General features: G+C 41.1%; 1 protein-coding gene across 3 annotated transcripts in view; it reads left to right on the top strand.

Moving 5' to 3' along the window:
• The window catches only part of LOC117214005 (RNA pseudouridylate synthase domain-containing protein 2-like), a 174,840-nt gene that overhangs the window by 92,330 nt on the left and 59,715 nt on the right, over window positions 1-22,795 (top strand). For all 3 annotated transcript variants that reach the window (XM_033459794.1, XM_033459793.1, XM_033459792.1), the window contains one exon: window positions 17,179-17,283. In XM_033459794.1, coding sequence (XP_033315685.1) covers window positions 17,179-17,283 — 105 coding nt within the window. The remainder of the gene's footprint in view (window positions 1-17,178; window positions 17,284-22,795) is intronic.

The following is a 22,795-nucleotide window of genomic DNA, read 5'->3' on the forward strand; positions in this document are numbered from 1 at the left end:
CTTCTTTGACACAGGTTCTGTACTTTAGTCGTCTAGCGTTGAAGATTTCAAAATCCAGGCTCTCCTTTATCCCAGCCTTGGCGATAGGGGATTCACCACTTTATTTCTACCAGTCCATCCATTGCCGTTTCTCTGACAATCGACGTACATCAAACAAACCAGGAAGGAAACAAGGAGAAAGGAAGAAAGAGAAAAAACAATAAAGAGGGAGGAAAAGTAAAAAAATAGAGGAGGCATTCGCGGAAACGGAGTAATAACCGTGCACGTATGACGTCAAGAAACACAGAACATAGTACACGTTCCCATTAGAGTGGCAATGCCGCACTTAGCCCGGTGCACGCTTGAAACAACTCTCTCTCCCCCATCCCTACAACCCCTTTTCGACCGTGTTCTCTCTTTCCGGCCGAAGTTGTCGGTGGTTGGCATTCGCGAGTCTCCCAAGACGAGCCACGGAAGTCCCTTTGATTATTCTCGTGTAATTTACCGTGCAAACGATGTTCTGAAATATTACCGTGCTTGCAGACGCAAATTCCGTCGGGGTAGGACGCCGACGACACCGTCGAGCCCGCTTCTCTCTCCACGCGGAATTACTCGGTCGGCGGTTCCGCGCAACTGACTTCAACAGCGTCGTCTTTCTCCTTTTCCCTCCTCCCTTTTTCACATTCTCTCTTTCTCTCTAGTTTTGAAAACCCTCTCCTTTTCTTCGTCTCTCAACCCTTCTCTGTCTCGTACCTCACGCGCGCCGATTTTTCCCCATATTTTCCTCGCTGCGTCCTCTTCGCTTTTTCCATCCGCGTTTAGTCATGGCGATTCCTCCGTCTCGCCTTCTTTATTTATGGTTTTCTATAATTGGTCCACCTGGTTTCGCCATGCCCCCCTGGTATCTCGTACTTCTCCTCTTGTCGTTTTATTATCCGCGCTCTCTAGTTGGATCATTCCGGTTTATCCCTCTATGCTGGTATTTAGTGGCTTTTCCGAGTTGTTTGTTTTCTTTGTTGTTAACTTTTACGGCACCGTGGATTTCTTTTTCCTTAGCAAAACGAACCTACTCCGTCTAATTAAAACATTTTTCATTTCCCGCGCCAGCTTAATTATTTACAAATACAGGAATCGCGGACGAATTTTAACTAATCTTGAACGGATTTTAAGAGTAAATTCCGCACGGAGCAGTCACCGATATTTTCGAAAATTTTCCAGGGAACGATACTACGTCTCATTGATCGCAGGAGGATGAACAGATTTGCCGTGGTCGGGACACGCGTCAGATACTCGTTGCCGTATTTTCAGGTCTTAACGCTTGTCTTCTCAAATTCTCTTATCGTCGTCTATCTCTTTTTCGCACGATGCCGCGTCTCTCTCCACACCACGCACCTTCGATATTTTAACATCTCTCCACCAATGGAGCAAACACAGTTTTGATTTCTACTGTCTTCCTTCTTCCATTTCTCGATGTAAAAGCTCTCTCTTTCGTCATTTTTCCCCTCGTATCAAAGATATTGGTGTGTTGGCCGTTTATTCAATTTTTCTTATTTTTACCACTTCCACTTGTTCCCGTATTCTATATCACCCTTTCACGCCACCACTTTTATCTCCCTTTCCGTTTCTCTTTTATTCAATTTCATTCAGTCGTTGCCTTTTCAACGTTCCGCCTTCTCCGCTTATTTTCCTTAATATCTCTCCACCCTCTATTTCTTGTATTTCTTTCGCTCAACCACCTTTTTCGTTTTTCCACGCCACACCTATTTTCCGGACTGACCTAACCTTACCCTACCGCGCATAAAAAGATACCGCGTGTCTGGAAACTTTAACCGATTTCTAACAAAGATGCGTAAATTTTGTATCGTCTTGTCAAAGACAATGTGTTTCTACGTTTCTCCGTCCACGTTGTTATATCGTCCATCTTCCGTTCGTACGTTCTTATGAATATGTATATCGTTCCTCGCTTAACTCGTTGCGTTCCTGGTACACATATAAATCCGTAATCCCGCGCGAATAAATCTCTACAATACCAGTGCCGTTTCTTTTTAGTCTTCGTACCTTCGTTTGCGTTCCTTTTGGCCGCCGTCTTTTTCTCCTTTTTGGACGCTTGACGAATTAACGGCAGGTTCCCCGGATTAAACTGAATTCGTCGTTAAGCGAGGGCCAAACTGGCTTCTCGAAAGAACTCGCTGTCGGTAGACATTTTCGAAAAAATACGCTTTTCTCGTGGTCGAATTCGCGAATCGGTCGGATCCTCTTGCCGGAATTGCTCGTGTCGTGATATTAGGCAAAATTAGGCAAATAGAATATTATAGAAAGGGACGAATAAAATACACGTAGAGTACATATATTTTGCTCTTTTTTCACTATGAAAATTAATTGGAAATGCCGTAGGTGTTTTCATATTCCATTTTTTTACTAGAACGATCAATGCCGCTTTGATTGTATTACTAATTAAGATTAAATTTAAATTTTGACGTCGTTTGGTAGTTTGTTGTAAATAAGTTGCCAAAAAACTGTACGCAAAAACGATGAACAAAATATACAGTGTATGCTGTAACATAGAAAACATAAAATAGGAAAAAAGTGACGATATATGTATCGAAGAGAGAATTCAGGTGAATTTCCCGTAACGCGATGCACCGAGGGGAATTCCTGAAACTCAACGGCGTCACTTTATTCCGGATAAAGTAGGTTTTGTACCTTTCCATAAAGTAGAGAATGAAATAAAAACAGCAGACGACAGCTGTAGTAATTAAATTCCAGAGAAAAAAAAACATAGCGTAGAATTAAAGTGCAAATACAAGAAGAAAAAAGAAAGAAAGCTTCGAGTGCAAACGATTAAATTTAAATGGACATTCTTAAAAAGACAGAATGTGAACTTTGTCGAGTCAGATTGAATTCTGTAAAAAGACGATCGAACCTTTTTCTAAAATTTGTTAAATGGAAGTGGCGTAAATACAGAATTACGTGTACTTCGTTTCGATTCGTAAGCCTGTATCTTAGGCGATGAAAATCATCGATGATATTCGGTGATAATAAATAAAAAATGTAGAACAGAATTGAACGTAATTGGATCTGTGTCTTGCAAAATGCTTGAAACTGCTTTTCTCCGCTACACGTCAGAATTTTGAAATAGAAATTCCGCGTTCCATAGGTAAACAGAATATTTTCCCCCTCATTTCCTTTTTTTTTTTTTTGCCTTTTTACCCTGAAGCGCATTTCGATCTTAACGATCTTCGGAATTCTCACTGTGTGTGTCGTTGTTGTATTTTATCGAGAGGACGCACGTTGAACGAAGTTTTGTCGTAAATCCGACGTTCTCGTCGCCGTACTCCGACAAAAGCCTGTTTCGAACGATCGCTTATCTCTCTACCCATTTGCCCCGCTGTTTCCTCTTCTTTTTTCCTAACCACCCTTTTTCTCCCCTTTTGTGCACGATTGTTTCACTACGCAAACCAAGAATAATCCGATCGCCGTTAAAAGTATCGAGGCATGTTTTATGGGTTGCAGCCTTCGTGTATTCAGCAGTATCGATCGATATTTATTGCCCGACACGTGGCATGGTTCCTTTTCTCTGCTCTAAATTTTCCAGCGTGTTGTTTTTCGTAAATTTTCCCGCGGATGGCACGACCAGGATGGATGGAAATCTGGTTTCATTGATTTAGATCCACGATATCCGAAAATTGTAATCGGGACCGACGTTTTGCCCTCAGGAGTCCGCCTTACTTTCTCCCCACGATTTTTGCCTTCTTTCCTGCTCGTTTTCCCATCCCCCATTGCTTTCTCCCTCTTTTAATATGTTCTCTTCTTTTCTTCTTTTTTTTCTCCTTTAGAGAATATTTAATCGTTCAAAGGAGCGCGATAAATCGTATGCTATTTCTCCCAAACACTTCCACCCTTTTCCACCGGGTTTTATCTTTTACGAGGGATTAAATTTTCTCTTCGAACAGCGGCGCGTGAAAATTTTTAACCGACACGACGTCGCGGTTTTAAAACGTTATCGACTATTATTTGCAATGGAAATGCCTCGCCGATGCCGTCTGCCGTCCGAGTTCTCATCGTTGAAACCCCCTCTCCTCTCCCCTCTCCGAGGAACTTTGCTTTTTCCCTCCTTTTCTTTGTACCTTTTCTGCCTTTTTTTTTTTTTGCTAAGTTTATACGACGTTTTGGCAAACGGAATCCGCTCGAAGAGACACGGTTTTAATTCCGCGCTCGTAACTCGCCGAGACCGCTACGCGATCCAGTTTCCGGTTCAAAATTTCGCAATTTCGGCCTCAACCTGTCACACGGTCATTTTTCGCAACCGCCGCGCCGTCGAAACGCGTACCATGAACCAATTACAAGTGCCATCGATTTTTACCGGCGACAGCAGCATGTACTTTTACATCGATCCAAGCAAAGGAAGTCGAGGCGTTTAATAATGTTCCGTATCTTTACCAAGATACGTACGCGGTTGTCAAAGAAATCGAAAACTTTATCGAAACTCGTATCTTACATAATCCAAAATTTGCACGTTAATGGAGAAATATCGGAGACTTGATTAAAACCCGTTACCTTTTCTCTCGTGTCTCTGTCGACTGTCTGCCGGTGTAATCGTAGTTGTACTTGTTGTTGTTATTCGTTGTTAATTCACGCGAAAGGATTTTGCGTTACGGGCTTGTAAAACATACCGAGGAACGACGAACTTCCGACGAGTGTCCTTTTTACGAGTACGCGGTGACGTTGTTCGGAAATGGACTGGAAAATGGGGAATATAAATATCCCGGCGAAGTCTCGACGAATACGGATGTCACCCTTGCGCTTTTTTAGCGCTGTCGAGTGCGATTACTTTCTTCGATGGCGATAAAGCTGTGTACTTGTGTTTTACGTATTTTAGAACGTGATCAGTTGCTAAATTACAATACAAGCGATAATATCTATTTGCAGCGTGACATCTCACCGTTTAATTGTATTTATTCGATTTTATTAAACTTTCGAAATAACAAAACGTGTAATTTTTTCCATAGCATATTATTCCACGCGCAAGATATTAGTTGAAAACAAAAAACAAAAAAAAAAAAGAGTAAAGTTTGTTCGTCTGAGGTTTGGGTTTCATGAAAATCGAGTTTGAAAGTTCGTCGAGTACGCATGTACTTGACTAACTGCAGACTAGAAACCAACAAGGGTTTCAACCCTTGACACTCCACGTAGAACTATCGATGCGTGATACGATACAAAGGATACGCAATAACACACGTAGATAAAAATAAATAAGAATTAATTGATCAACGCTAAGAATTAATGCTAATTGCGTCCATAGCACGTGCATAATTTAAATCTTGATATTAAACGCACAAGAATTTTTGGAGAGTATTTTTACACAGAGTTACACAGAAATCGCCACTTTTTCCTCGAAACAAACATGATCTGCTATCACGTGTAATCGCAACGGTCGTCGGTACTTCTTCAAAATTCGCCGATCTCGCTACTCACGTCGATTCGTCTATTCGGATTTCAACTTCTATCCAGATGCACTCGAATTTGTCCGTAATGCACGGAACGATTTGTCGCCGCTGCGACAACAATCGCTTACCAGCCAGAGTAGCAAACACCTAGTCGACAGATCGTTTCGTCGTTTTTTCCCCACTTTTTCACGACTCGTTCCCTGACCTCTGTTCGATATAAATCGAGCCCCGACGCAATTAATTCCCTTCGACAGGCCAATATTCGCATGGTTCTCAAATTTTTTACCAGACCTCTGTTCGCTTGAAAAGTTACCAGGAATTTATTATTTCTCTCTCTTGGAAATCGAAGGTAGTTGCCTTTGCCAATTACGATCCAACTTTTTCTCTTTGACATGTTCGTTGCGAACTGGAAACTGGAATGTACCATCGTTTTCGGCGAGGCTGTATTAGAATTGTAAAAAAACAATGTGAGAAATTGTTGCGTCGCGAGAACTCGAGTAGTTGACAATCGACGACTCCGCTCAAACTCGACAAGAACGCGTTTTACAAACTCCGAATCGATCCGAAAGCAACGTCGATAAATAAATGGTAGATTTTTGAGAAGACGTTAGTTTCTATACCGAGAATTAATTTTTATGTCGGATAAATCACAGCAGAAAGAATTAAGCGTGGTCCAATGTCGAAGGATCCCTTTTTACTGGTCACAGTGAAAAGATCGGCGAAATATAAAAGCCATTCGAACGAAGAAGAGGCGTTTCGCGCTTTTTACGAGTTTCATCCCCTTTTCTTCCTTCTCGCAGTAAAAATGACGACGTTTGTTTGGGTGAAAACAAAAATAATCAGCCGCAATTGTGAGAGACCGATCGATTCGAATCTAATCGGTCGGAAGGGCCCATTGAAGTCATCCAGAATTCCAACGACGCGTGTTTGCCATTGTTCCGGAAGCTTAGAGCGCCGCGGAATACAAATCGATCGTTAACGCGATCGACGGTTCTCGTCGCGGCACATCGTCCTCGAAATCTCTCCATTGAATTTCGACTAATCGCTCGTTTCGATACCTCGACAGGCAGCCTGTTGACAGTGAGTTGCTGTCGGCATGCCAAACGACAAAGAAATCGCTGACGACGCTGCAGAAAATTGGAAAAACCGATCGTTTCTTCTCCTTGACGATCGACGATTTTTATTTTTCCCTATTGTCTGTACATTTTAAATCTACCAGTTGGTAATTATTTTTTCTGTAATTTGTACGTAATTTGTATATAATTGGTTTATAAATAAGTAATAGACTCGTTAATTGGTTTTCAGTGTATAGACAATTACGACGTTTCAAGCTCTTTCTGCTTCGAAGATTTTTATGATATAATTTCATCGAGTTCAGCGATTTTTGAAGCGAAATCTGGTTAAATTAATATCTCAATTAACACGATCAAAATAATCGATTCCACGCGAGAATGAAATAAGCTTTTAAAAAAATCGAAGATCGAAACGAATGGAGACCTTTTGCAAACCGTAAAATACACGTAAAGTGCCTGCAAACTAATATTTCGATGTAAAGAAATGTCACCTCGGTAATAAATAAATATCTCAAGATGACAAGCTGCTGCTTCAAGTTCCTACTCGAATACAGTGCTTTTCCTTTGTTTTCGTACCCCTGACAGGATCTCGCGCCACTGCAAAAATCGTTAAGAGCGAAGGAAGAAACGCGAGAAAAAAGCGACCTATGATGTAAGACATAATGCAACAAGATGCATGAACTTTTAGCCCATTAGCGTTCCACTTTTACGCCGTTAAAGCGAAGAATACTTAATGAATTCCTCGAGCTTGTTACGTGACGCGACTCTGTCACTGTGCCACCCCTAACATGTACCTACCCCTTTCACGGGCGAATTATTTGAATTATTGCTTTACAGCGTGGAGTGCAGCGTAAATTTCTTGCGGCGACGGCAGCTTCTTGCGAGAACTCGAGCTCCGGTTCGCTTTTAAGCCGATAGAGACTCTGAAGCGATCCTCCTAGCTTCGTCCTGAGCATTCTTCCGATATTCCGATAGTTCTTCGACTTTTACGGGACACAATGCGCGATTGTCCTTTATCGATGATAAAAATTGTATTTGAATAGAGAGAAATTGGAGGTTGAACCCGCGGTATACGGACGAAAAGGATTTACGATTGAGAATTCAGTTTAAGTTTATATATTACTTTTCGTTGTTCTCTTAAACGATGCGCAAGCTAGAAGTTAGGAAGCTTGTTCCTATTGTCTGACGATGAGATAGAAAAGTATATCTATCCTACCGATCGACGTATGTACGTGTATTAAGTCCGAGAAGTCCTTTCGTTTTATAATGACGTAGTAGACGCGTAACATTTTTTGTTTTATATTTGTCGGAGATGTAGGAACATCGGGCCTTTCTTTTGGAATTTTGGGAAGATCCCCAATACTTTGGTCTAAATTATTTATTATAGCTGTACTTAAATAATAGAACTTGGAAGTAGTTGTTGTGATACGATCTGATTATGTTTGCCCGAGATTCGTGACAGTAGGCTTGGGCTCGAGGTGACACGACTGGTCGCCGAACGTAGCCACGGTCACGGGACGAACGTTTTACTTAACAGTAGAAGTACCAATATCGAGGGACACACGCTGTATTAACAAACTAGCCCCGGGCAGGAGCAATGACGGTTCTACGCGGGTCTGTCTGGTAACGGCGCCTGGAATTTTGTCGATATCCCCGGTCAATATGCAACTGACAAATGTGATCGTATCGGTCTTTTATTCTTGCGATCACCTTGCAGAGTTTACACGCATCGTCGTGTCAGTCGATCAGAAAGATACCGTGCGTCATAGTTCACGTCACTTTGAGGTTCTAAACATATCCAATTGTACAAAGAGTTATCCCGTTGACCGTGGATTCGTTTGAACCTAAGAACATTGTCTTTACTATAAGAGAGTCTAATTACCACGCTGAATTGTTAAACCCTGTTAAATCAACACTTGTGCATATAATTGTAAATATAAACCCCATTGAACAACTACGATGGCTTGTCCTAATGAAGATACGCAACGCGCCCCTAAGACTAACGCCAATCCCGACAAACCCGACATATTATTTTATTGAATTACGTTTGATCCATTTTATTCTATTACTGCAAAATGGATACAGAATAAAAAATGTTGTGCATCTATTATTTCACTTATGAAACGAAAGAAACTTTTCGGACAACCTAATACATAGTTAATCTTCGCATGATTTTTCATTTCTTTCAATGAATTTTTAATCGAGTTACACGCTTATATCGAGTTATATAATTACGTTTTAAATCGCTAATATAGAAGTTTGTAAATTACTTTCTGTTGTTTTCTCCAACGGTGTTACGTCCCGTGACCCTACCGTGTACTGTTGGCTTGGCAACTAAGTGATTACGAATATTGTCATTAGGTGGTAAAAATCATTAGCATATCATTATCATAATGATTTTTACCACCTAATGACAATATTCGTAATCACTTAGTTGCCAACCCGATATAATCCATTTATCGGTCAAATTGGCCACCAGCTGTGTAAACATACTTACTCGGACCCGCAATAATCCTAAGGAACCGTCGTAAGATTTAGCATTTCGCTTTACCGTCAAGGCCCTTAATTGCTGCAAACACGCTTAAAGTCGAGAAGTTCCTTAGGGTTATTGCTCATTCCGGTGAAACATGGGAAAAGCAGATTTTCCCATGTACAACGTCCGAAGACCACCTCCACCCACGAGCGTCCGTTGGTGGGGGGCGACCAGCACCCATCGCTAGTTCCTTATAAATCTCACCGTCGCAGAAGCCACTTCAATTGCTATTAACTCTTCGTTGAACACGCATCACTCGCATCACTCGCATTCTTCAAAGTCGTTGGAAATAAGGAGTATACTTAATCCGTTAATTCGATGCTACGATCGTTCAACCACCCGTATTGTCTTAACCGAAATAGAAGGTCGGCTGATTCGCGGCGTCGATTATCGTATCGTAACGAGAATTTACGACTCTCGTTGACGCGTTATAGTGTGAAACTGTCTTCCCGCGAAACGGTCCAACAAACAGGTACCATAGGACCGAAAAGCAAAGAAATCTTATTTTTATCGTTATACATATCTATGATATCGAGCAACAGAGAACCGTCTATGGTTGTTATTTATAATAGCATCGATTTATAATTTCAATGAAAGACGGAGCCGATCTGTCGTTGGGAAAAGGAGCCCTCGAGTTTTCATTTCCTGTTCGGTCATCCGTGGAACGCGAGTGTGCCCGTTTCGGCCCTCTTCTTTCGATAATCGTAGCCCATTGACCGTCTCGTAAAAACTTATTATTCCACGAGGATAATTTTCGAGAAACCCGGAGCGTTCAGTCGCGAAGTCGGCAGAAGCGTACAACGGAAGAGTTGGAGAGAGGTTCGAAGGGAAACCAGGTCGAAAGTCGTAACTCACCGGAAGGGGGACTTTCCGCGGAATTTCCAAAGTTAATATTTGCCTCGGTAACGACTATCGACGATAAATCCAACGATCTCCAATTTTTTTTTTCAATTTCCAACACTCTTTTTTTTCTTTTTTTATTATTATTATTATTTATACTTTTGCTTGTCTTCCTTTCACGAAGTTTCAAGATTAACGACGTGTCGTCCGCGCGACACCTGCATGGCGACATGATAAATCGTTGTCGAACAAGGAGCAATAATCGTCACGACCTAGCCACCGAAATGGCAATTTACCCACGCTATTAATTATCATGGTTCGATCAGCGGCATCGATAAATATTGTTTCTACATCGACAGACTTTTTCACGTCGGTATTCCCCATTTGAAAATTGAGCATCGAAAGTTGGTGAGAGGCAGAGGGTCGACGAACTCGGGGAAAACAGGGATGTTTCCCTGCGTGTAACCCGAGCAATTTTTGTGGTTTGCTTTTCGCTGAGATTCGTATAACGAATTTATTTAACTGGTATTTTTTTTATTTTTATCGTAATTGATGATACGTCAAACGTTTGATACAATATTTTCCGGTGACGAGCCCTCTTCAAACAAGAAATTTTTGACAAAATTTTGTAAACGAACGAACATTTGTAGATACGTTCTACGTCCGTTTATGCTGCATTTCTTCTTTTCGTTGAGAAGAGGCGATTTCACTGCTAGAGATTTCGCTAATTAAGTTTCTGTGCCACGATTTCCATAATTTTCGTACGATCTTAGGAGCGTGGAGGAGAGCGCGCGAACCAGTCAAACTAATTCCACGAGTTCCGTAACTGTAATGAATGGTAGTACCACTCGAATCGATCGTACGGCGATTAAATTAACGAAATACGATCTGCGACGCAACTTGCTCCATTCGTCCGTACGGTTTTACATTTCCAGCCAGGACAAAAAACCATGAGAATCAAAGTTGATAGGATAAGATAAGATAAGATAAGATAAGAGGGTTTACATTATACGTATTTATATATAATATTGATATAAAATTTTTATTTAATATGAAAACTCCTCTCCGATGAAAAATATGCAGATGAGAAGTTGTATGTCATACAAGTTTATGATATTGTATTATTTTTATTCTATTATTAAATAATATTTGTTTTATTATTGTATCGAATATTTTTCGAGGTGAAATTAATCTGCGACTCAACGTAACAACGAAACTGATAATATTTTTCATCTAATTCCAACATATTCGAATCGAATGGAATTATTCCGGGAAAAATGTAAGTTTTTTTTTTAGAGATACAGTTTCCGTTTAAATATCCAACATTTTGTTATATTTTCCTATTTCTTGTTGTCTTTCAAAAAAACTTCACGTTGCGTAGGTAAACGTATTACTTTTTATGTAAAACGATGTCTAGCCCGACGCTCGAAAGAAGAAAAAGAGGGAGAGATTTCGCGTTTCGAATGAGATTATATTATAGGCTGCTTGTAGAGTGCTCCTTTGTTAGGAGAGGCGAGTTACTTCGCTCCTGACAGGATATCTAAAATTCCCTATCCGACAATCATTCGTTTTCTGGCGAACCCTCTGCCTGAACGCGAAACAATTTTCTTCGCAGCAATCTCCTTCGCTCCATCGTCTTTCTTCGTTGCGAAAGAGAATCGTCTGTAACAGAATCATTCCTTACATTCTTCCATATATAAAAAACGTGACGATTTCCCATTGCTCCGTTAAAAATGAAAAAAAAAAAAAAAGAAAAAGAAACAAAGAGGATATTCTACGTTTTACAGTTTCGACAAAGAACGACGTAATCTCTCCTTCGTTCGCTTTATTTTACTTACTTGTCTTCAATCCTCGATCGATATCGTGTGCTTCAGGAAAATTAAACGATGTAATCTAAATATAATTCAAAGATAAATCAATATTTCATCTTTGTACGATTTCCTTCTCAATTTTCTCACTGTTTTTCTCGTCAGTAGAACGAAGAACCGTTCTATGGAAGAACCGTTCTATGGTTTACCAAGTAAAAAACATATGAAACCATTGTTACATTAAAAAGAAAAAAAAAATAAACGAAGAAGCACGAAAAAATACCGCTATATTTCGTAACATCGATGAACAATAAAACAGCGAAACAACTGGAAAGGTGTATCAGACCGACGTGTGGCGTCTAAGCAATTTTCATCCGGGAAAACAGCATTTACATTCCCGTTGTACTTCTAAACAGAAACGTCATGAAAACAACGTTCCTTTGAATAAATCACAAGTCAGAAACCGGACTGCGAGTACCGCGTTACGCAAAACCTATACGCTATCTGACATTATGTAAAGTAATACGTTGTTATTTTGAAGAAAGGGAAGGAAAAAGTAAAAAGGAAGGACGTGTCTTCTAAAATAACAAAAAGTCGATTTGTGGCGACGAGTGACACCGGTAGATGACGAGTTGGTGTGCGACGTCTCGCACGAACCCTTAAAATGTACAAAAAAAAAAAAGAGGGAGAGAAATGGCGGTGAGGGTGAAGGGTGAAGGTGACGGATCATGGTTAGAGACTGGTTTCCAAGCAACAGATATCATTAGACGGTGGGTAACGCAGGTGCATGCGAATATAAAGGATTCACGTTCCTTCGTCGAGCGTTCTCTAGACCCATTGTCAGGCGTTATGGTGACAGGATAACGCAGGCTGGAAACCGAGGGGCACCGCAATGCAGGCAAGGGCGTTGTCAGGGGCGACCCTAGCGACCATAAAGCCTGATTCGCACCCAGCCAACGAACCGACTCTCTTCGTGAGTTTGGTTACGAAATAATAGCGCGGGATATTGTAACGAATATCTCTTGGTTTACGCAAAGAAACTAAATTAACCAATTTGCTCCGAGAGAAATTATTTCGTTTCTTAAAAGTTAGGCCGGGACTTTAATCTTATACGAGTATCCATATTCTGGTATCAAAATTAAAAGTTTCCGAAGAAGTAGAAGTATTCATCGGTGACTTTTTATACGCGTATAAAACAAGCTTCTATCGTCGTTATGTAAAAAGGTTTAGCAAAGTCTGTATATAAGTATTTTCTTTAAGAAAGATCGCATTTCTCAAATAAGAAATCGGTAGATATAAAATTGGAAAAGTTGCGATTGTGTAGTAATTTTATCATTCGTAACGATCGTTAATGTACACGTGACAAAAGAGCGGAGAGTAAATATTTCTTCTCTCATAGATATTGATTTTACCGATTCCCATTTTACTTTAGTGGAAGACAGTAAAGATTCACGAAAGAGAAAAATGATGGTCACACGATCAGAACGCCGCTTTTGAAGCTTATTGCTGTATTATTCATTCGCAGTCTTTCTGCGAAGAAACTGAAGATGTATTCACACGTACAAACACACAGGATACGAACAGTGGCTTACTCCTTCGACACTAATGTGGCTGACTATTTTTATATTTCTTTTAACACTTTTCTATCTTTTATCGAAAGTATCAGACAATTAATCCAATGTATTTTACCGATATCGATGTGCAGCATAGAAATCGGTACGAATGATTTAGCTGGATTTTATTCCAGAATAAATTTTCTCATATCGAGGGATTCTTCTTGTTAAATTTGTTTTATACAAGCCATTTTGAAGGATTTACATATTGGAGAATTTGTTTTCGAATAAATTTCCGACTACGAAGGGTGAAATGGAGTGACTGGATATGGTATAAAATATCGTGAAAGCTCTGCGATTCTTCACCGATTTAGATGCTTCACATCGATCGTTCTGACTTTCTGGAACAGTCCCCCTTGCTTCGACGGAAGTTGAAGCACCGTCGATTCGAAACTTTCGTCAAACTGAAATCCACGTTTTCTAGAATAAAAATCCTAATTACAGATAAGCGTGTCATAATTTAGGTTGTAAAGAAACAATGTATCTTAATCGACGAATACTAAAATTCCCAATTAATTTCTTCGTTTGCATCGCTGTTGCAACGGAATACATCAACGTGCCTCTGAAGAATCATTGGCTGATAGCGAGGAACTTTTAGTGGAAGATGGTAGAGTCTACGACTAAAATACGGCGGTGTTTCGAACTGGCCGTGGTAATTCGGAAAGGATAAGCAGTTGTAAGGTGAATTTTTAGCAGGATCGTTGGGTCTCGGATGAAACGGCTGGAGGAATTATAGGCCCGTAAGCAAGTTAATTACGCGACTTTATTACTTTCCGTTTCACGACCTCCCTTATTTTCCTATTTTTTCCCTTTCTCTTCTTCTTCCACCGCTAGAAATAATCGCTTATAAGCTGCCTGATCTCGTAATTCACATCGATTACGGTAAAGTATAACCAGGACTGAAGGACGAAATTCGACTTTCGGATTTCGAGATTTCCGCCGAGAGAGAAGACTCGTTAGTTTCGATATCGCGAATTTCTTCTTTCTGATCTTTGACGCGTCGCTATATTTTCCGCTTCGTTGTAGTTAATGATTGCTTCTAAACTACTTGACTCCTCAACGTCCGAACGTTTTCTTTTTACAAATTTCGATTTAGTTTCCAACTTCGAAATTGTCGTTGAGAGAATTTTTTATAGTCTCGATATCGTGGATTTCCGAAATTACACGTTTAATTATGAACATTCTGATTACGACGCGACGATTTCTCCCTGATGGTTGTTGGGACCTATGAATTTATGAAATCTCGGAATTGTCGTTTTAAAAATGCATTTCCGTGCCCCGTTGATCCCTCAAACTCTGGATTCTATGACAAACGTGCTTTTTCGAGGATCGAGTATATAGTTTAGATTAAACTACCAAGTAGACTATTTTTAAAACATTTCCAAATCTGCTCTAAACGAGAATGATAAGAATAGAAGGCGAACGAAGAAAGGAACAAACTGCGGGAAAGTTTTCCCATAATCTTCGAATCTCGGCTTAAACCATAACCGTCGATGCATAAAATTTGCCTATAGCCTTGAAAAAGCTTTGGAAACGCCTTTAATTGCCAACGTGGATGTAAAGTTCGATGAAATTTCCTTCTCGTCCATCGATGGGCTGCGCTGACTAATAATGAAATCGCACTTTTCCCTCCAGTTTAATATTCGAGTTAATTTCCACTGCTTAATCTTCCCTCCATCACCCCGTTCGCCCGTTAAATCTTCGATCCATTAATCTTTTCGGTGCCGAGAGAGGGACGGAGGGTAATTCTCGTCCGAGAGGAACCTTAACGCACCATTAAAACTTCGACACGTAATTACGCCATTCGCGAGACCGTGCAACTTCTCAAAAGAGGTCTTCGTCCATCGTAAATTAGTTACGTGGACAGACCGAACCTTGCGATCTCTCGGAATTAAGAAATCGACCATCGTCGCTGAGATCGCTGGGTCAGCAGGTTTTTGCTTGTAGGTTTATGCGTGGACTCGCATAGCTCCGAATTTAAAGGGTTTGAACGCACGAAGAATTTCTTGGTACACGTTAATTGGATTTCATTTGAGAGCTACACAGGCAGAATACGATAAATCGGATTATTCTTTGCCGGAGATTTTACAATTTTTACTCAAGTTATCCTTTTATCCGGTTTTGAAGCTGAATCGCTTCGTTCTCTCGGTAACTTTAAAAATATCGCTTGTTATAACATCGAGTAGAAGATACAGCGTTTGGAACAGCGTTTCTAGTCTCGATCGCACCTTTTGTTTTGTACAAAATTTCGTCGATTTATACGAACTATTTTTATGCGACTTATATCTTCGGGCATACAATGCAATTAGCATATATCGTGGCAGTATATGCGGAATAATCTTCGCTAATGGAAAAGCTTTACCCGTGTGAACTCGTGTTGGAACACGCAACGTAAAACGCAGAGAAACGGCAGTAACCGCGACCCGGCGACCGAATGGGAGCAGAAAACGATCAGTCGGTGCAATTGCATCGCTTTAATCGGGCAAAAGGAAAGCATCGGTTAACGGAGGAGTCATCGATGCACGACTCGCGCTGGTAATAACACGGTAAAATCCTGTGATCTGCGTGGCCAGAAATTAACTTGATTGGATGTAAACACGATACCGCTGCACGAAACGATCGGACTCGTTGCGCCAGTACACTGGCTGATCATCGCCGTCCAGTCTACTGCCAACAAAATTACGGCTATGGAAAAGCTATAGCCTGTACTCGGCGCTTAAATAGCGATGGACGTCGATATTACGCGAAACCGACGAGAAACATCGGTTTACGAAATAATTTTCGAAGATTCGTTTGTCGAAGTTTTTCTCTGAAACTGGTGTAAAGCATCGGTGGCTAAAACGGAGACGTGACACGCTGTTTTATAATCATTCGATAACGATCGTTTAATCGATCGAATTAGTACAGGTGTTTACATTTTTAACGTGGAATCACCGTTTTACGCGACATTCCGTATAGTTTGCAGATATATTGTAACATGTTAAACACGTAATTAGTAAACTCGTAAATTTAATAGCAAAAGAATCGCAAACAGTAGTATTCGATTTGTACAGAAAGCAAATATCTGTTACGAAAACCTATTATCTCGAGCAATGACATCTTCGCTTTTTACGTTCTATCCTCCTCCGTAAAAGAAGCAGATCTATATTTCCATCAGATTCTCCGTCGATTCTTGACACAGTGCCGAGCGTGCAATAACCCAGATACACCGAAATCCTTTCAAGCGAATAGAATCTCTGTTCCGCGACGATTCTCGAGACACGATCGGCCATTGTGCGTGCCTAATACGGCCACGGCCGAAGGTTTCGAACGCATCGATTTATGCTAATCGCTTTAACTCGTCCCAACTTCAGGCGTGCTGCCGCACACGCTAATTTCTCGTTAACGACGCGGCCAAATAGAGAGACGAGAGTCGGTTTAGCGGTTGGTAATTCGACCGGAGCCTAATGGCCGATTCGGTGAAAATGTAGTCGACATGTTGGTTGATGACACACCCGTGGCTTCGTTCTAACGCGATTACAGCCTTGTTCTTGTCACGGGTCCTGTTTAACCTTCCTACTGTCCTCTTTGACGAATCGGACGCTTGCCGGCCGATAATCTTGTCAAATATTTCATTTTTATACATGTACTGCGTGAAAAAATGGTCACGCTTCTTACGATCCTTGTGTCATCTTTCTACGAGATATTCTGTTCTCGTTAATTAATTGTCTTCTGCGATCCTTTTTTATTTTCAACGCTCGTTGTTAAACCAACGATATTTTAAATCCATGGAACAACGATATATATATATATCACCTTAAGTGCTTCAACATTCTTTATGTCGTTTCAAATCAGTGAAAAAGATCTCGCTTTAATTAACCAAGAACATTTGCTTGTCTATTTCAGGTCGACTTGAAGCCTCTGCGGGAAGCGACGATCGCCGTCCCGACTCCGAAGATCTCTGAGAAGCGGAAGGCGGAGGAAGCCGACGCCAGCAAGGACTTGAAAAAGGTAAGCCACTTGACAGCCCTATCAACTGTTTAAAAAACGAACGAAAGAAAAGAACAGAAAGAGATTCACCGACTCGATCATACACTTTGCAAGCAAAAAAGGTAACGACTTGGTGAAACTTCCAAATCTTCGTTTTTCGCTTTTGCTCTGACAATTTTGTTCCGAGAATTACGTAACTAGTAGTACTACAAGGAAAAGAAAAGGAAACGGTGAAACACAGAGACGTTAATGTACGAGGCAGCTCGTGCTCTGTCTATTTTCAAACATCGGAGCACGGATGATGCCAGCTCCTTAGCCGTCGAAATTTCGGTAGACGCGAAACCGAGCGCTATATTTCATCCGCTCGCCAGGGCATCTCGGTCGTTTCTCGTGGAATATCGACGAGCGGAGAGAGAGCATCCTGGCGCCGTGACGGGCCACGTCCTCATTAATCCACAACGGCCAGTCGTCATTAACGAAATAAACGGCCGTGAACCTTGCCGCTTTTGAAATTCCACGTTGTACCATCGTTCCATCATCCAGGAACCTCGTTCAGGGAGATTCGCCCCGATCAGACCAAGTCACTCCAGTTTGTACTACTTTTTTTTTTGCTTCTTTCGGTGGATATACTTCTTCCTTCTCTCTTCTTTCTTACTATCTTTAATTATCCTCCCCCGAATCTTTCCGTATTTATGTAACGTTTTAACGGTGAGCGTGGAAGTTAACTCTCTTGGAAAGGATTTTCCTTTCTAACGATACGATACTATGGACTATGATATATTTCGATCTGAAAACGGGATATACAGGGTGGTTGGTAACTGGTGGTACAAGCGGAAAGGGGATGATTCTACGCGAAAAAAGAAGTCGAAAATGTAGAATAACAATATCCTTTTTTTTTTCATTTTTCCATCGAGACAACGATCTACAGTGAGATCCGTTATAACGTACCGCACGCGTACCGAGCGAAAATTCAAAGTCGATTTTCTCGAAAACAAAGCTTCAAACGAAAAATTGTTATTCTATATTTTCGACTTCTTTTTTCGCCTAGAATCACCCCCTTTCCGTTTGTACCGCCAGTTACCAACCACCCTGTATATCTGCAATAAGAAATTGCATTCTTTTAGAGATACTGTCAATGGTGAAAGGGTCGAAACGAGAATTAAGTTAGAATCGGCAAGATGTTTGTACGATTCTGTGCACGTCGGTCGTATCGAAAGACGTATTTCGAATCACGGTTTCTCGAGGCAAGTACAATGAAGTTCTAATGCTAAATCGACGTGGTGAATTTCTGACGAGTGCCGCTGACGCTGACTGAGCACCAAGGGTGCTCAAACAGAACAGTTTTCGAGGATATACGTAGGTTCAGGTATTTAACTTGGAGAGGAGCCCTCGGTTACTGCGCGTGTTTAACTTTCCACAAACTTAAACTCTCTGCAACGAAAAAGTTACTCCACCGATGAGAAATATACAGAGCATTGTAGAAAAAGAATCTACAGTTTGTAAGCTTATAGTACCGAAAAGAGTAAGAAACGTGCAATCGCTATATACGTAGTTGGAAAAATCTTCAGATACTCTGCTCTTACTAATGCAAGGTACTGCTAGAAATCTAAACGAAGAAATAAATACGGTACCGTGTAACGTTATTTAATTACATAAGCTCGCAAAGTCTTCCATCCTTTTTCTTGTTGCTCGTACCTATAAAGAAGAAGAAACAAGGAAAAATAATACATAAATTTTCTTGGGGGAAGTTAGTTGATTTAAATCGCTCGAGTCACAAATGTATTGCGCGAGACAAACAGGGGAGAACGATAGAATGGAGTTGGACAGGAGCCACGTGAATTTATTTGGAGTTTCGGCGTACGCGTTCTACGTAGATTAATGGCGGATTAACAAAGTGTTCCCAGGCAGACGGAGTGGTCTCGGTTAAGACTCTAAGCGCTACCTTGAGCAATTAATTTCGAGTGGATCTTGTGAACCGGCGCCGTAGCAAACTTCCTCCGACATTGAAAAAAAAAAAAAAAAGTAAAACAAACAACCGACGGTAAATTATCCACTCCGCGCCCACTATTTCCCTTGGAGCAATTACGTCAAAATTAGTAAAACACCGTGATCAAAGGATATATGGAGTTCCTGCTCTGAGAAAAATTACTCCGTTTGTTTGCTTAACGTAAGTCGTCGATTGATCTTCGTGATCGTTGTATACCGTAATATATCTCTCATTTTTATGCCGATACGATGCATCTGTGATTCGATAAATCATAGAAATTTCCAATTAACTCGCCATCTGAAACTCTAGTTTTGCCGATATCGTTTACGTACCGGATCGTTCAAGTCCATGCGGTTTTTTCTAGGTTTTTGTATTTTAAAATATCTCCCCAAAATTGCCTAATACTCTTCCAAGTTTCCGGAATATCATCCGATAGTTTTTATCGTTACGTGTTAGGAGAGATTCAAAGAAATGTATGGAAAAAATAGAAAATTACTTAAGACTGCTGGTCGAAAACGATTCAGTATGCGGATGACGAATCCTTTTAAACGAAAGGACATTCGGCCCATTTCTTCGCTAAAGAAGCGGAAATTTGCGTATTCATGGTTTGAGCATAAAACGAGATGATATGTTTATAGTATCGCGATTCTGGAGATGGATAATCGAGATCATGCGATTCGAAAAATTCAATCGTTGATAGGAGAAAATATAAGCGGGGAGGAAGAATTAAGAACTTTCTTTTACAGCTTGTTTCGAATTCTCCGATAGATATTTCAAGTTTCCTTTCAAACTCTCTGTATGGTTTATTCTGTCGCTTTATGTTCTTCCAATATGCCCAGCAAATTTTTAAAGAAACGATTTTTCTCCCTCGAAAACAAGGATATAAGAGAAAGTACAGCAGAGTTTTCTTCCTATCGAAAAAGGAATAAAAGAAGAAGTTAGAGGCGAAGTTTGCGGAATCGAAGGACGCTCGCTCCCGTTAACACGCCAAAAATGCGGCACGTATACGGCCGTGAAGAAACTCTGGTGCAGCTTGTTGCCGCCTGTTGCTGTGCTACGTCGCCGCTATCCAGACGTCGTCGGCAGAAAAATACGGTAATCCGTCGAGAAAGGATGAAAATCGGGCTACGTTAAATAAAACACGAGCGAGATATCGGATCGCGGCCTGGTTACACGCTCTTGTTCTACTGACGCCTTAATGACGATAAGCTGTTTCGGCGCCGATTTTCAATAAAAGAGCACGAAGGATATAACGTTCTTAATATTTTACTCGATTAGGGTAACGATCTAACGTAGTTGCGAGTTTGCAGTTGGACTAAAAAGAAAGATTTTACTCCTTAGGTATTTCAGGCTCTGAAAGTTTGGAACTTCGAGGATTAAACAATTTGAAAATCACAAATTTGATAATCTGATAATTCGAACGTTCGAGTGCTTGAAAACCGAAAAACTTGTCAGTTTGATCGAGAAGCATCCAAAGATCGAGTTTCTCCATCGAGCAAGTAGGTGATTCAAAAATTGTCCGCTTCGTACGCCGATCGACGTAATCGCGAGAAACACGGCAAAGTGAATTATAGGACAGTGGGAAGATCCTTTTAACGCAGCGGTTTATAAACTGGTACGCGCGTGGTATTTGAGCTTGTTAGGGAGAGGAACTTTGTGCTTTCACGGTTGAAAGGAAGTTCGGAAGAAAGGAGGTTCGAGGACACGCCTAAATGGCAGGATGTCGGGCAAGATTTCGGTGCCACCAAAGAAACCTTTGAGAGAGACCTTTAAGGGGGAGAGTTGCTGCCAAAGAGAAAGAAAAGAGTAATTCCTCGAGAACTGGTAAGCTTCCAGTCACTTTGATATCCTCTTAGGCTGTTTGATACTTACCTTTTACATAATCTCTTTTCATCGATTTTTGCGATCCGTGAAACATCGTTTGCAGAAAGCTTTTTCGCAAAATTAGAAGGAAAAGCTTCGATGAAAAGAATCGTAGACAAAAATTTCATTACGATCTGGCGATTTTATTACGAGTTGCAACTTTTCGCGACGTTCTTCCGAACGATTGTCAATCTTTGGAAAACAGGTTGAAACAACGATTTGATCTACGTTCGATTTAGATCACGAGTAAGTGGAAATAACACGATTTTGAAGAACGTTGCGATAAAAATCGACCGTATCTAAATCGAAATTTCGATTTACGACCGCGCTATGTCGTTTCCACGTGCCTTACACATTCGATCCTCGTTCTAACGCTTCGGAGGAAAAAAAAAGAGAAGAAACAAAGAAAAAGGACAGCTTTAACTCGATCCCTCGATGCTAAGATTCTCCACTCGCATTATCTGTCTCGCCTACCTAAGAGGGAGGAAAAGAAAAAAAGGAAGGATCTTACGATAAGACGAAGCAGGAAGGAAAAGTCGAAGGTGGGCAAAGCCTAAATGGCGAATGGGGCGGCCTCGGAATTCACAAGGGTGGAAGTAGAGAAGGCCCGAGGCAACGAGTACGGCGTGGTCGATGTGGAAAGGAGACATTGACTTGCAGACAGAAAGCGTGACTGGTGGTGGCAGGGAGATGGTCGAGGGGTGGCTCGAGGGCCGGTCGATACAGCCGAAAGTCCAGAACACGGGGCCGAGTGGCGCGAAAATTCGTGCAGATGGAAACATAAGTCGGCCGTGTGGAACGGCAACGAAGCCTAGGGTGGTTTCTTGCTCTCCTTTTTCTACCACCTCCGCTTCTTTCCTTTTATTTGCCGGTCCCGCAACTTCTACAAGTCGAGTCTTCTAACATCGTATCGCGTTTGGAACACGGAACGCTTTATTCCGCGATCGAACGTGCTGTTTTCTCTTTCCTGTTCTTTTTTTTTACCTTCTCTCTTTCGCTCTGGTTCCCTTTTGTTTCTTTTGCTAGGCGAGAGCTCGCGCACGAAGGGAAATATTAACAAAGTCGAGAGAGAAGGAGAGAGTATTCGTTGCTAGTAGAGAGTCGAGGATTTCTTACGTTGGTTCAAGTTTTTCAGGATATTTCAGAACACGGTACTGAGAATTTTGTGCCATTGAACGTAATAACTTCTTTAGGTAGGAATTCCCCATTCCCTTTATACGTCATTTCCTTTCTGCCAAGAATAGATTACATAATTTACTTGCATCGACGTTGGTACGTTTTTATTAATTGTCTCATGGTTATTCCGCGATTAATTTTCCAATTACAGAAGTTTCTAGTCAAGGAACGACCTGACTGAAAGAACAAACAGGTATATTAAACGAGCTAAGAATTAAAGCATCGTTTATCGTAGCCCTGTTCAACGGACCTGATCCGAACGTTTCATCGGCATGGTCAATATCGAATCTACCGACGCTGTTTCCTGTGATTATGCAGAGCCCTGATTAACTTCGCACCCCTGCCCGGCCGCTAATGTAAATTTAATTGCGATTTAAACGTTACCATCGGCGGGCCGATTCTAACACGACAGGACGAGTGCCCTGTGAAATAGAACGAGCAACGTTAATTCACGGTCGCACGAGCTCGTTAAATTAAATTTGTCGCTGACCAAGTGGCCGAGCTGTG

This window comes from Bombus bifarius, unplaced genomic scaffold, assembly GCF_011952205.1.
Source record: "Bombus bifarius isolate JDL3187 unplaced genomic scaffold, Bbif_JDL3187 scf7180000009145, whole genome shotgun sequence".
Taxonomy (NCBI): domain Eukaryota; kingdom Metazoa; phylum Arthropoda; class Insecta; order Hymenoptera; family Apidae; genus Bombus; species Bombus bifarius.